Raw genomic sequence first — 12,075 nt, 5'->3', positions numbered from 1 at the left:
AGAAAGTTTTTTCTCCCACCCTCCCATTCTATATATTTCTTTCTCTCTCTCTTTTGTCTTTCTGGCATATGTCCTTCTTCATATCTTTCTAAACCCAAACATGTACAAACACTTTTGCAGGCATTCTCTCCGGTGATATGGCCCTAAGTAAACATAACAGAGCAGATGTTAAAGTGAACATCTGCTGGACAATTTCTTGCTCCGTTTGATACCGCTTGCTGACACGGGGCATTCATTTACAGTCAAAATTCAAACCTATCCCAATAAGGATTTGTTAGCTTTCACTGACATATAAATCTTGGAATGAATATGAACAGCAGGGGTTGTGTGCACTGCACAAAAAGAAAGTCACCATGAAAAATGAAAGAAAACTGTTTTTTTTCTATAAAGGGCACTCTGTTTTGAATTACTTTTTGAAAATGAAATAATGTTGACTTATACTGAAAGGTATTCTGTGCAAGCTAGTTGTTAGTGACATCAGACTGTCTTTTTCCTTTCACCTGCTGCCATCTCTGTGTGCTTGAATAAGCTTGTATCATTTGTAATCTGTTACGTTATATTTTCAGTCTTAATTCTTTCCATTGTTGACCCCATTCTTGTGCGCAAGTGAATTTCTGTGCAGGTTAAATGCATGTTTGTGATCAAATGCTGCACTTTTCGACTCATCACTTAAACCTGCTAATTTTTTTGTAATTGAAGGTCTTCAGTTAAAGCATCATGGGAAATTCCCCATGCCTCAGGCAGTGATGAAGGAGCATATGAATGTGTGGCCCAGAGCACTGCAGGCATGGGACGAGCTCTCACGCAACTCACTGTCAGAGGTACTGCATGGATACACACATTTTACGTACTTTTTTCCATACTCAATACAGTATTGTATGCACACGCACATTTTCAGTTTTGGACCATTGTGCACCTCTAGATTTTTGTAACGTAAAAAACAAAATCCTTATTTTTATATAATTATTTGTTTTCCAGTAAAAATATCTAAACGTCCTTAAAACAAGAAACATACGTTTCAGAATCAACATTTTATAAGATAATAAAACTTTATATATACAGGTGCTGGTCATATAATTAGAATATCATCAAAAAGTTGATTTATTTCACTGATTCCATTCAAAAAGTGAAACTTGTATATTATATTCATTCATTACACACAGACTGATATATTTCAAATGTTTATTTCTTTTAATTTTGATGATTAGAGCTTACAGCTCATGAAAGTCAAAAATCAGTATCTCAAAATATTAGAATATTTACATTTGAGTTTGAATAAATGACCATCCCTACAGTATAAATTCTGGGTATCTCTTGTTCTTTGAAACCACAATAATGGGGAAGACTGCTGACTTGGCAATGATCCAGAAGACGAACATTGACACCCTCCACAAAGAGGGTAAGTCACAGAAGGTCATTACAAGGTGTGGCTGTTTACAGAGTGCTGCATCAAAGCATATTAAATGCAAAGTTGACTGGAAGGACGAATTTGGGTAGGAAAAGGTGCACAAGCAACAGGGATGACCGCAAGCTTGAGAATACAGTCAAGCAAAGCCGATTCAAACACTTGGGAGAGCTACACAAGGAGTGGACTGAAGCTGGAGTCAGTGCATCCAGAGTCACCACGCTCAGACGTCTTCAGGAAAAGGGCTACCAAGCCACTTCTGAACCAGAGACAACGTCAGAAGCATCTTAACTGGGCTGTGGAGAAAAAGAACTGGACTGTTGCTCAGTGGTCCAAAGTCCTCTTTTCAGATGAAAGTAAATTTTACATTTCATTTGGAAATCAAGGTCCCAGAGTCTGAAGGAAGAGTGGAGAGGCACAGAATCCATGTTGCTTGATGTCCAGTGTGAAGTTTCCACAGTCAGTGATGATTTGGGCTGCCATGTCATCTGCTGGTGTTGGTCCACTGTGTTTTCTGATGTCCACAGTCAACGCAGCCATCTACCAGGAAATTTTAGAGCACTTCATGCTTCCTTCTGTTGACAAGCTTTATGGAGATGCTGATTTCATTTTCCAGCAGGACTTGGCACCTGCCCACACTGCCAAAGGTACCAAAAGCTGGTTCAATGACCATAGTGTTACTGTGCTTGATTGGCCAGCAAACTCACCTGACCTGAACCCCATAGAGAATCTATGGGGTATTGTCAAGAGGAAGATGAGAGACACCAGACCCAACAATGCAGAAGAGCTGAAGGCCACTATCAGAGCAACCTGGGCTCTCATAACACCTGAGCAGTGCCACAGACTGATCGACTCCATGCCACGCCGCATTGCTGCAGTAATTCAGGCAAAGGAGCCCCAACTAAGTATTGAGTGCTGTACATGCTCATACTTTTCATTTTCATACTTTTCAGTTGGCCAAGATTTCTAAAAATCCTTTCTTTGTATTGGTCTTAAGTAATATTCTAATATTCTAATATTTTGAGATACTGATTTTTGACTTTCATGAGCTGTAAGCTCTAATCATCAAAATTAAAAGAAATAAACATTTGAAATATATCAGTCTGTGTGTAATGAATGAATATAATATACAAGTTTCACTTTTTGAATGGAATTAGTGAAATAAATCAACTTTTTGATGATATTCTAATTATATGACCAGCACCTGTATACACACACACACACACACACACACACACATATATATATATATATATAAAGCTAAAAACTGTTGTTTTATATGTAATTTGATTTAAATGTAGTAATTAAAAAAGGAAATGTGATTTGAATAAATAAATACATAAATAAAATGTGTTAAAATTTCTATATAACATTTTTAATATAAATAAATAAATAAACAAATACAGATATTGAAAATATTAAATGTTAAATAAATATTAAATTATTATTCTAAAATATATTACATATATGTTAAATAAATATTAAATATTAAGTTGTTAATATAAATAAAATATAAAAATTAATAAATAAATGAATAAATGTAAAATTAAATAACCTAAATATACAATTATTATTCTAAAATACATTAAATAAATATTTTGAATGTTAAATATATTACATAAATATGAAATATTAAATCATAAAGTAATTGAAAATATAGTCGTTTGCAACCAGAGTAGAAGTTAGAGTATATAGTGCATTTGTTGTTTTGTGCACTTTTTGTATATGATCAAGAAAATCAATTTACATAGACCTAGGCAGGATAAAAAAATAAAACATAATGTTCACTGAAAACATGTACATTTTTTTCCTCTGGCTAAGCTAATGTGAAATTCAGTTAATGTAAAAATATTACTTGCTGGTTCAGCTAATATTTTCTGCATGCTGTCTTCTGTTGTTGCGGAGAATAGTTCAGCGAGGAACATATCAAGTATAAATGCCTCTTGAGTGTCATGAACTGCGCACACAGTGTGCAGAGGGTCATGTGAAAATATAAACAAGGCTTCAGCTTGCTAAGGAGGGTGCAGTCTCCAGAATTAAAGGAAACTCTAAATGAGAAAAGCTTTTTGCAATGGAATTGTAAATCACAGCCAGAAGTCTTGTATTTGACTGCTATGACAACATTAAACTGAGAGATTTGCTGCCTCACATACTGTAGTCTTTTTATAAGCATTTCATCATCATTTCTCTTAATGCAGAGCCCCCTCCTGTTCTGCATCCTCCTGTGAATGTGACGTCATTCCCAGGGACAGTGGCAGTGTTGTCCTGTCAGGTTCAAGGCTCTGTACGGCACAACCTGACCTGGTATCGGACTGGCACCACTTTATCATCCCGCTCAGAAAGGGTGAAAGTACTGGCCAATTCCTCTTTGGAGATCAGCTGGGTTCGCAGCCAGGACGCCGGACCCTACCAGTGCAGAGCCACAAACGCCCATGGAGAGAGCCAGGCTGTCGTATGGCTGGTGGTCCTAGGTATTCTGCAGCACCTGGTCAAACACTCAGCTCCTGTGGCCTCACGAGTCCTACCGTCATGTGTTTTCCATTAAAACCCTCCAAACCACAGCGCAGCTTCTACATAGCCAGCAAGATTGAGTCCTGCATGTTTCGAATAAGGAAGATTAATGTGATCTTACATTGGCGGGTCCTTTTGGAGACAAATAGCCAAACAAATTGATAAAGTGTAACTCACTGTGAGCAACTTTTCAACATGTGAAGTTAGACTTTATTATACTATTATAGTGTGTGGAGTTTTCACTATCCCTTTTGCCATGCCTGCAGTCTCAAAGGTTTTGTGCCAAGTAATGTGTAGGAATAGTTCACTAAAATTATTTACTCACCCTCATGTCATTCCAAAAATGTGTGCTGTTACTTTTTCTGCTGAGCAAAAAAGGAAAAAAAATGTCTTTCTATCTATCGTTCGTTTGTTCTATCTATCTATCTATCTATCTATCTATCTATCTATCTATCTATCTATCTATCTATCTATCTATCTATCTATCTATCTATCTATCTATCTATCTATCTATCTATCTATCTATCTGTCTATCTCTCTATCTGTCTGTCTGTCTATCGTTCTATCATTCTATCGTTCTATATATCTTTCTATCTATCGTTCTTTTGTTCTATCTATCTATCTATCTATCTATCTATCTATCTATCTATCTATCTATCTATCTATCTATCTATCTATCTATCTATCTATCTATCTATCTATCTATTTCACTGTCTGTCTGTCTGTCTTTCTATCTATCGTTCTTTTGTTCTTTCTATCTATCTATCTATCTATCTATCTATCTATCTATCTATCTATCTATCTATCTATCTATCTATCTATCTATCTATCTATCTATCTATCTATCTATCTATCTATCTATCTATCTATCTATCTATCTATCTATCTATCTATTTCACTGTCTGTCTGTCTTTCTATCTATCGCTCTCTCTCTGTCCATTCAAAATTAAATTCTAGTTCAATTCCTGAATTTGACAGAACACATACTTGCAAACAGAATGCATTCTTTTTGAAATTCTTCTTTCTATCAAATTCAGGAATTTTTAAGGGATTTCTGTTACAGTAAATTCTGAATGGTGCACAATCCTACTATGAAATGTTACAGTGTAAAAAAATATCTATGTAAAGATTCTTTAACATTCTTATTTGATGTTCCATGGAAAAAAACAACAGTGTATGGGTTTGGAACGACATGAGAGTGGGCAAATAAAGACAGACTGTTCATTTTTGGATAAATTGTCCCTGTAAGTATAGGATGATTCACAGCTGATTTCTGTTTCCTTTACAGAGGCCCCATCTGTGGTTGTCTCCCCTCAGACACAAAGCTTCTCTCTGGGTGCAGAGGTCCGCATCTCCTGTTCGGCATCTGGTTCCCCTCCTCCAAAGGTTTTCTGGAGCCATGGCAACATCTTTCTGTCCAACCACCATCGGTAGTCGACCAGCTCCCCTTCCCTTCTCTCACTATACATCTACACACATAATTTGAGATGGTTATTTTTATCTACTTTCCTAAAATTGATCATTTATAGTTTATTTCTGGTTGAATAAACTGTCCGCAAACCATTAATAGTCTGAGATTTGGTCAAGACATCAGAATAAATCTGACATCGATGCTGTGATCATTTAGAAGTCAGTTTGATGGAAAGAAAACACTGTTCAGTTTGAAAAGCGCTCAACACAACTGTCTCTGTAATATAATCATTACATCAGCAGTCTTAGGATAATATAACCCTGGCTTTGCTTTCAGAATGAGCATCTCTGAGTCTGGCACGCTGATGATTCAAGGAGCTGTCCCTGAGGATGCTGGGAACTATACATGCCTGGCCACCAACGAGGCTGGCACTGCCTCTCAGTCTGTTAGCGTCAGTTATGCAGGTGGGCGCTGGAGTCAGTGACTCTGTTGATGGAAATGCTTGTACATAGTAAAGCAGTCTTCTGTCATTTTGAGTTACAGATTGAATATATAACTGACAATAACTTTTATAGTGACATGACAGCATGCATAAAAAAATAAATGAGATTCCAGCTGCTGGCAGACCTTTCAAATTCAAAATAACAAAACGTTATATAGCTGCTTCTATTAAACTGTTTGGCGCTCAAATATTTCTGTTGAATTTTGTCAAGCCTTGGAATGTTATATCAAAATCAGTTGGCTTACTAAACTTAAACATTTTTTAAATGTTTTTGACAGAGGTCACCAAGACTGTATTTATTTGATCAAAAATAGATTATAAAATTAAATATATTCCTGAGATGGCAAAATTGAATTTTAAAATATAACAGTAATATTGTGAAATATTATTACAATTTAAAATAATAAAATACATTTTATTTTAATATCTATGTATTTAATATTCAAATCTTGTGTTGGCAAAGTGTGCCATGATCCTTCAGAAATCATTCTAATCTGCTGACTTGCTGCCCAAGAAACATTTCATGTTATTATCAATGTTAAAAATGCTTGCGTTGCTTAATAGTTTTGTGATAAATATTCTTTTCAGGAGTTTTTTTTTTTTTGATAAATAAAAAGCATTTATTTGAAATAGAAATATATCATATCTTAAAACATTATAAAGGTCTTTTACAGCTAATTTTAAAATGAATGCATCCTTATTGGATAAAAAATATTATTTTTTGTTAAAAGTAGTTTGATGGATGAACCAAGAGTAATATCATTTTTGATTTTTAAAGTGTTTAACTCATTATTTTATTTCTCCCATTTTATTCAAGTTTTAGACAATTTTTAACAAAATGAGATGAAAAATATGAAATGATTGGATATCACTTAAAATTTTTCAATGCAATCAATGAGGTCATGTGAAAACAATATAAGATACTACAATATTTATCATAGAATAATGCATACTGTTACACTTACTATTTTTAAGAAGTAGTTGGCGGTATACAGTGCATACTGTGCACTTTCAGTAAGTAGTAAGCTAATATTTAATTCTGAACATAACCAAATATTTACAAATGCAGATATTTACATGATATTTAAACAATGCTAGTTTTAATTCCTTTCTCACTTGTTGTTTTCTCAGAGCCTCCGAGCATCTCTGTGGCACAGCAGGTGGTGATGGTCGTTGCTGGTGAAGATGCCAGTCTCGAATGTCAGGCTGCTGGCACTCCCCCTCCATTGGTAAAATGGCAAAAAGGTAAAAACTGTCCCTAAGCACAAGACATCTCACCTCTTTTTACAGCATTTATTTGTTTTTTGATGAAAATGTCTTTTATTGGTCATATTTATTTGCTCTAATTATTCTCTGACAAAACTGACATACAGTGCATTCAGAAAATATTCGGACCCCCTTCACTTTTTTCAATTTTGTTATATTGCAGCCTGATACTACTTTTCTCATTACTCTACACTCTGTACCTCATAATGACAAAGTGAAAACAGAATTTTAGAAATGTCTGTAAATTTATTAAAAAGAAAAAAAAAAAAACTGAAATATCACATTTATCAACAACACTGGAAATTTAGCTCAGGTGCCTCCGATTTCGCTTGATCATTGCTGAGGTGTTTCTACACCTTGATTGGAGTCCACCTGTGGTAAATTAAATTGATTGGATATGATTTGGAAAGGCACACACTTCTCTGTAAAGCCTGAGATATTCGGCCGTCCCAGACGAAAGACTGGCATCGTGAAACAATTGTGGCCAATCAGAAATCGCCGCGATTGCTTCACGATGCCAGTCTTTCGTCTGGGACAGTCGAAAATCGTGCAGTGTGTTTCGGGTTTAAAAGGCCTCACAGCTGACAATGCATATCAGAGCGAAAACCAAGCCATGAGGTCAAAGGAACTGCCTGCAGAGCTCAAAGACAGGATTGTATCGAGGCACAGATCTGGGCAAGGCTACAAAAACATTTCTGCTGCACTGAAGGTTCCCAAGAGCACAGTGGCTTCCATAATTCTCAAATGGAAGAAGTTTGGCACAACCAGGACTCTACCAAGAGCTGGTCGCCCAGCCAAACTGAGCAATTGATGGAGAAAGGCCTTGTCTAGACTGGGACCAAGAACCTGATGGTCACTCTAGTTGAGCTCCATGATCATATATGCATTTGGGAGAAACCTACAGAAGGACAAACATCACTGTAACACCGATCTGGGCTTTATGGCGGCGTGGCCAAACTCAATCCTTTCCTCAGTGAAGACACATGAAAACACATTTGGAATTTGCAAAACAGCATCTAAAGGACCCTCAGACTCTGAGAAACAAGATTATCTGGTCTGATGAACCTCAGTTCTAAGCATCATTTTTGAAGGAAACCAGCTCTGCTCATCACCTGCAGATTACCATCCCAAAAGTAAAGGATGCTGGTAGCAACCTCATGCTGTGGGGATGTTTTTCAGCGGCAGGGACTGGGAGACTGGTCAGGGTTGAGGTAAAGAATGAAAATGAAAACCTGTTCCACAGTGCTCAGGACCTCAGACTGGGCAGAAGGTTCACCTTCCAACATGACAGTGACCCTAAGCACACAGCCAAGGCAACACAGGTGTGCCTTAGGGACAACTCTGTGAATGTCCTGGGGTGGCCCAGCCAGAGCCCTGACTTGAACCCTATCGAACATCTCTGGAGAGACCTGAAAATGGCTGTCCACCGACGGTTCCCATCCAAGCTAACTGAGTTTGAGAGGATTTGCAAGAAGAATGGCAGAAAATCCCCCAATCCAGGTGTGCAAAGCTTGTTGCGTCATACCCAAAAAGACTTGAGGCTGTAATTGCTGCCAAAGGTGCCTCAACTAAGTACCGAGTAAAGGGTCTGAATACTTATGTCAATGTGATATTTCGGTTTTTCTTTTTAATAAATTGACATTTCTGAACCTCTGTTTTCACTTTATCATTATGAGGTACGGAGTGTAGATTGAGAAAAAAAAAATGAATTTAAACAATTGTAGTATCAGGCTGCAATATAACAAAATTGAAAAAAGTGAAGGAGGTCTGAATACTTTCTGAATGCAATGTAATTTTAAAATGTAATTTTTTTTGCAAAATGTAATTTTAGTCGATGAAAATAACAATAATGTGCAAAATGACAATTTGTCAAACAGACCAAACTTCAACCAAAACAAATGCATAAATTTATCAACATATACAACATATGATAATATTTCTCACATGCTTTCGAGACAGTTATTAATTTTCTGGGTTTTAGAAACTGTTTAGGATATTGCATTACTTGTAGTGGGTTCTTACAGCAATGGTGTATGTTTTCTTTGATTCTTGCACCATCCGTCTTCAGGGGATCTGGATCTGGGAACAGTTCCATTTGCGGAGCAGAATGTCCATCGTGGATCGCTGCGGATCCGTGGGGTTCAGAAACTAGATTCTGGAGAATATACCTGTGTGGCCTCAAATGTTGCTGGGTCTGCCTCTGCTGTGGTCATACTACAGGTGGGAGGTGAGAATAAGACTTCAGCTGCATTACAAGCTGACACAATATAAATATTACTGTGCATTTTATACGGAACAGTTTCATTTTATGTGGGCTTTTATTTATTGAGCTCACTGTCGCAGTATTTCTGTTGCTTTTCCAAAACTTTGAAGCATATGTCGTTCATAGCATGAATCAAAAACCTTGGACAGAACTATCTGATTTTAAGCAGAACACACCCATAAGCCCATGAGCTTCCAAACCGCAGGTGGAAATGTTCTCCCCGCTTTGTTGCAGAGTGTGAAATTTGGAGAGCAAAATTTGGTTTTTGGGAATGTGTCTTTAACGGGACTTTTAATAGCTCCTGACAGGATTCTCAGATTCCCAGTAGCTCACGGCCAGTTTACGAGCATGCTTGAATGATTCAGAACTGGATCATAACATTATATAGAACTTGCATTAAAAGTGATATGTGCCACTAGCATCACTAAGCATAATTGCAGAAATAATGATTAATGGTCTAGTTCCAGAATGCTTCCTCTTTCTGCCATTGGTGAATCAAACAGGTGTTCTTGCATCCAAACTCACACCATTGGTTGAGAACATGGGAAATTAATTGGTTGCATTGGTTTTGTATCTGGTCATAATGTGACTAAACTTTTTGAGAGAATCAACTTGCAGATGTCTTTGTTTAGTTAGTTGTTTCTGCATATTAAACTGGGATGGGAGAAAATATTTTTACATTGTAAAAAATGACACACTTTTCGTCATAATTATTATCCTACATATAATGTGTGAGGGGGAAAAAGAAAAATATGTTGGAAATAGATTTGTTCAGTTTAATATTGGTTGTAACGCTTATTTTTCCATCTATATATTTTCTACTTTGTTCTCAGATGTAAGAGTTTTCACATTTTTTTAATGCCAGGGACCCTGAAATACTATGATACCTTTGTGAGGGCCCCCTTTCTAAAAAATAAAGACATCTGTACATAAAGACCAATATATACTGTGTGTAAAAAAAACACTAAGCATGATGTTATTAACTTTGGCTTTGTTGGATTTTGCAAAATATGTAGTTGGTCTAAAGCCAAATCAAATTATTTAAATATCATTTAAATAGAAATGAATGTTTTCTCTATAAAAATACAAATAAAAGCAATTATTAAAAATATTTAAATTGTAAAAAAGGAGAGTTGAAGATTGATTATTTATTTTAATTTTTTTTATATTTATTATCCATTTATTTATTTACAATACATTTTGTTCACTTTTTCCAAACAAAGTGGGTTTGTTTTGCAGCTGCTCCTACATTCTCCGACTCTCCTGTGGACATAACAGCCAGTGTGGGTGATAACATTACTCTACCATGCATCGCCCGTGGTTTCCCCACACCTTCTCTGACATGGAGACGCCAGGACGGACGTCCCATTTTTGGCAAGTCATCTGGCCATGTCGGAACCTCTCAACTGCCTTCTGGTGCCCTTCAGATCCAGAGTGAGTTTTTATATCTATCTTTGAATAGATGTTTAGGGAGGTCGTCTGCTAGCACAATCCCTCCCAGATAATAAACGCGAGGATCTAACGGACATGGTTCAACCACAGGAGGATAGTGAAGATGTTATTTTAGGTGTTGACATGCAGGGGAGGGTCTGAAACCAACTGCTGCGATAGAGGAAATAGAAACAGTACAGCTGAGAGCTTCCTCTCTCAGAGAGTGGGCTGAGAGGAGGTCTCCTCACCCCAGGCCCGCTCAGGGGTTGGGTGGGGTAAAAAGTCAAACCGCAGACCTCTAGAGCCAACACCGGAGCTTCTGGCAGGACAGGGAGCTACATATGGACAAAGCAGCGCTCTAAATGTTTATAGGCTATAATGTTTTTATTGGACAGCCTCTATAGTATTAGCATTGAACAGCTCATCTGGTGTTGGATAACCTGGTTACTAAAAGCATTTTGAGCAAATGGGTCTGTTCCTACCTTCCCCTTGAGAGTTTATGTGTTTGTATAGGCCTACACTGCCAAAAAGTTTGGAATAATGATGATGATTTTTTTTAAATGTTTTTGAAAGAAGTCTCTTACACCCTTAAAAATAAAGGTTTAAATAGTTCCATAAAGAACTTTAACATCTGAAGAAACGTTCTGTTTCACAAAAGGTTCTTTGTGGCTAAATGTAAGAAAGAGATGGTTCTTTAAAAAACCTTTGACTGAATGGTTCTTTGTGGAAACAAAACAGTAATATTGTGGAATATTCTTACAATTTAAAATAACAGTTTTGTATTGAAATATTTTTTTGTTCCAGTGATGCCAAGCCTTCAATCAACAATCTTCAGTGTCACATTATCCTTCAGAAAGCATTCTTCTAAAATGTGATTTGCTGCTGAATCATTATTAGTGCTCAGTGTTAAGTTAAATGAACAGCATTTATTTAAAATATTTTATTTTATTTTATTTTATTATGATTATATATGCCTTTACTGTCACTTTTGATCATTTTAATGCATCCTTGCTGGATAAAAGCATTCATTAAATACAAAAATAAAAAATCATACTGACCCCATACTTTTAAATGGTAGTGTATCACAGTTTTTCCATAAATATTGAGCAGCAAATCAGCATATTAGAATGATTTCTGAAGGATCATGTGACACTAAAGATTGGAGTAATGATGCTGAAAATTCATCTTTGTCATCACAGAAATAATTGACATTTTAAAATATATTAAAATAGAAAACAGTTATTTAAAATTTTAATGCATTTTTACAATGTTAGCGTTTCTATTGT

General features: G+C 36.3%; 1 protein-coding gene across 1 annotated transcript in view; it reads left to right on the top strand.

The window, feature by feature from the left end:
- Positions 1–12,075, top strand: part of hmcn2 (hemicentin 2) — an 85,666-nt gene that overhangs the window by 17,248 nt on the left and 56,343 nt on the right. Inside the window, exons 10-16 of the mRNA XM_058784078.1 lie at positions 700–821; positions 3,604–3,876; positions 5,205–5,346; positions 5,664–5,791; positions 6,961–7,074; positions 9,164–9,322; positions 10,598–10,792. Coding sequence (XP_058640061.1) covers positions 700–821; positions 3,604–3,876; positions 5,205–5,346; positions 5,664–5,791; positions 6,961–7,074; positions 9,164–9,322; positions 10,598–10,792 — 1,133 coding nt within the window. The remainder of the gene's footprint in view (positions 1–699; positions 822–3,603; positions 3,877–5,204; positions 5,347–5,663; positions 5,792–6,960; positions 7,075–9,163; positions 9,323–10,597; positions 10,793–12,075) is intronic.

The sequence above is a fragment of the Onychostoma macrolepis genome, chromosome 08, assembly GCF_012432095.1.
Source record: "Onychostoma macrolepis isolate SWU-2019 chromosome 08, ASM1243209v1, whole genome shotgun sequence".
Classification (NCBI taxonomy): Eukaryota; Metazoa; Chordata; class Actinopteri; order Cypriniformes; family Cyprinidae; genus Onychostoma; species Onychostoma macrolepis.
Note: the sequence above shows the minus strand (reverse complement) of the source record. Positions and strands in the feature narration are given on the sequence as shown.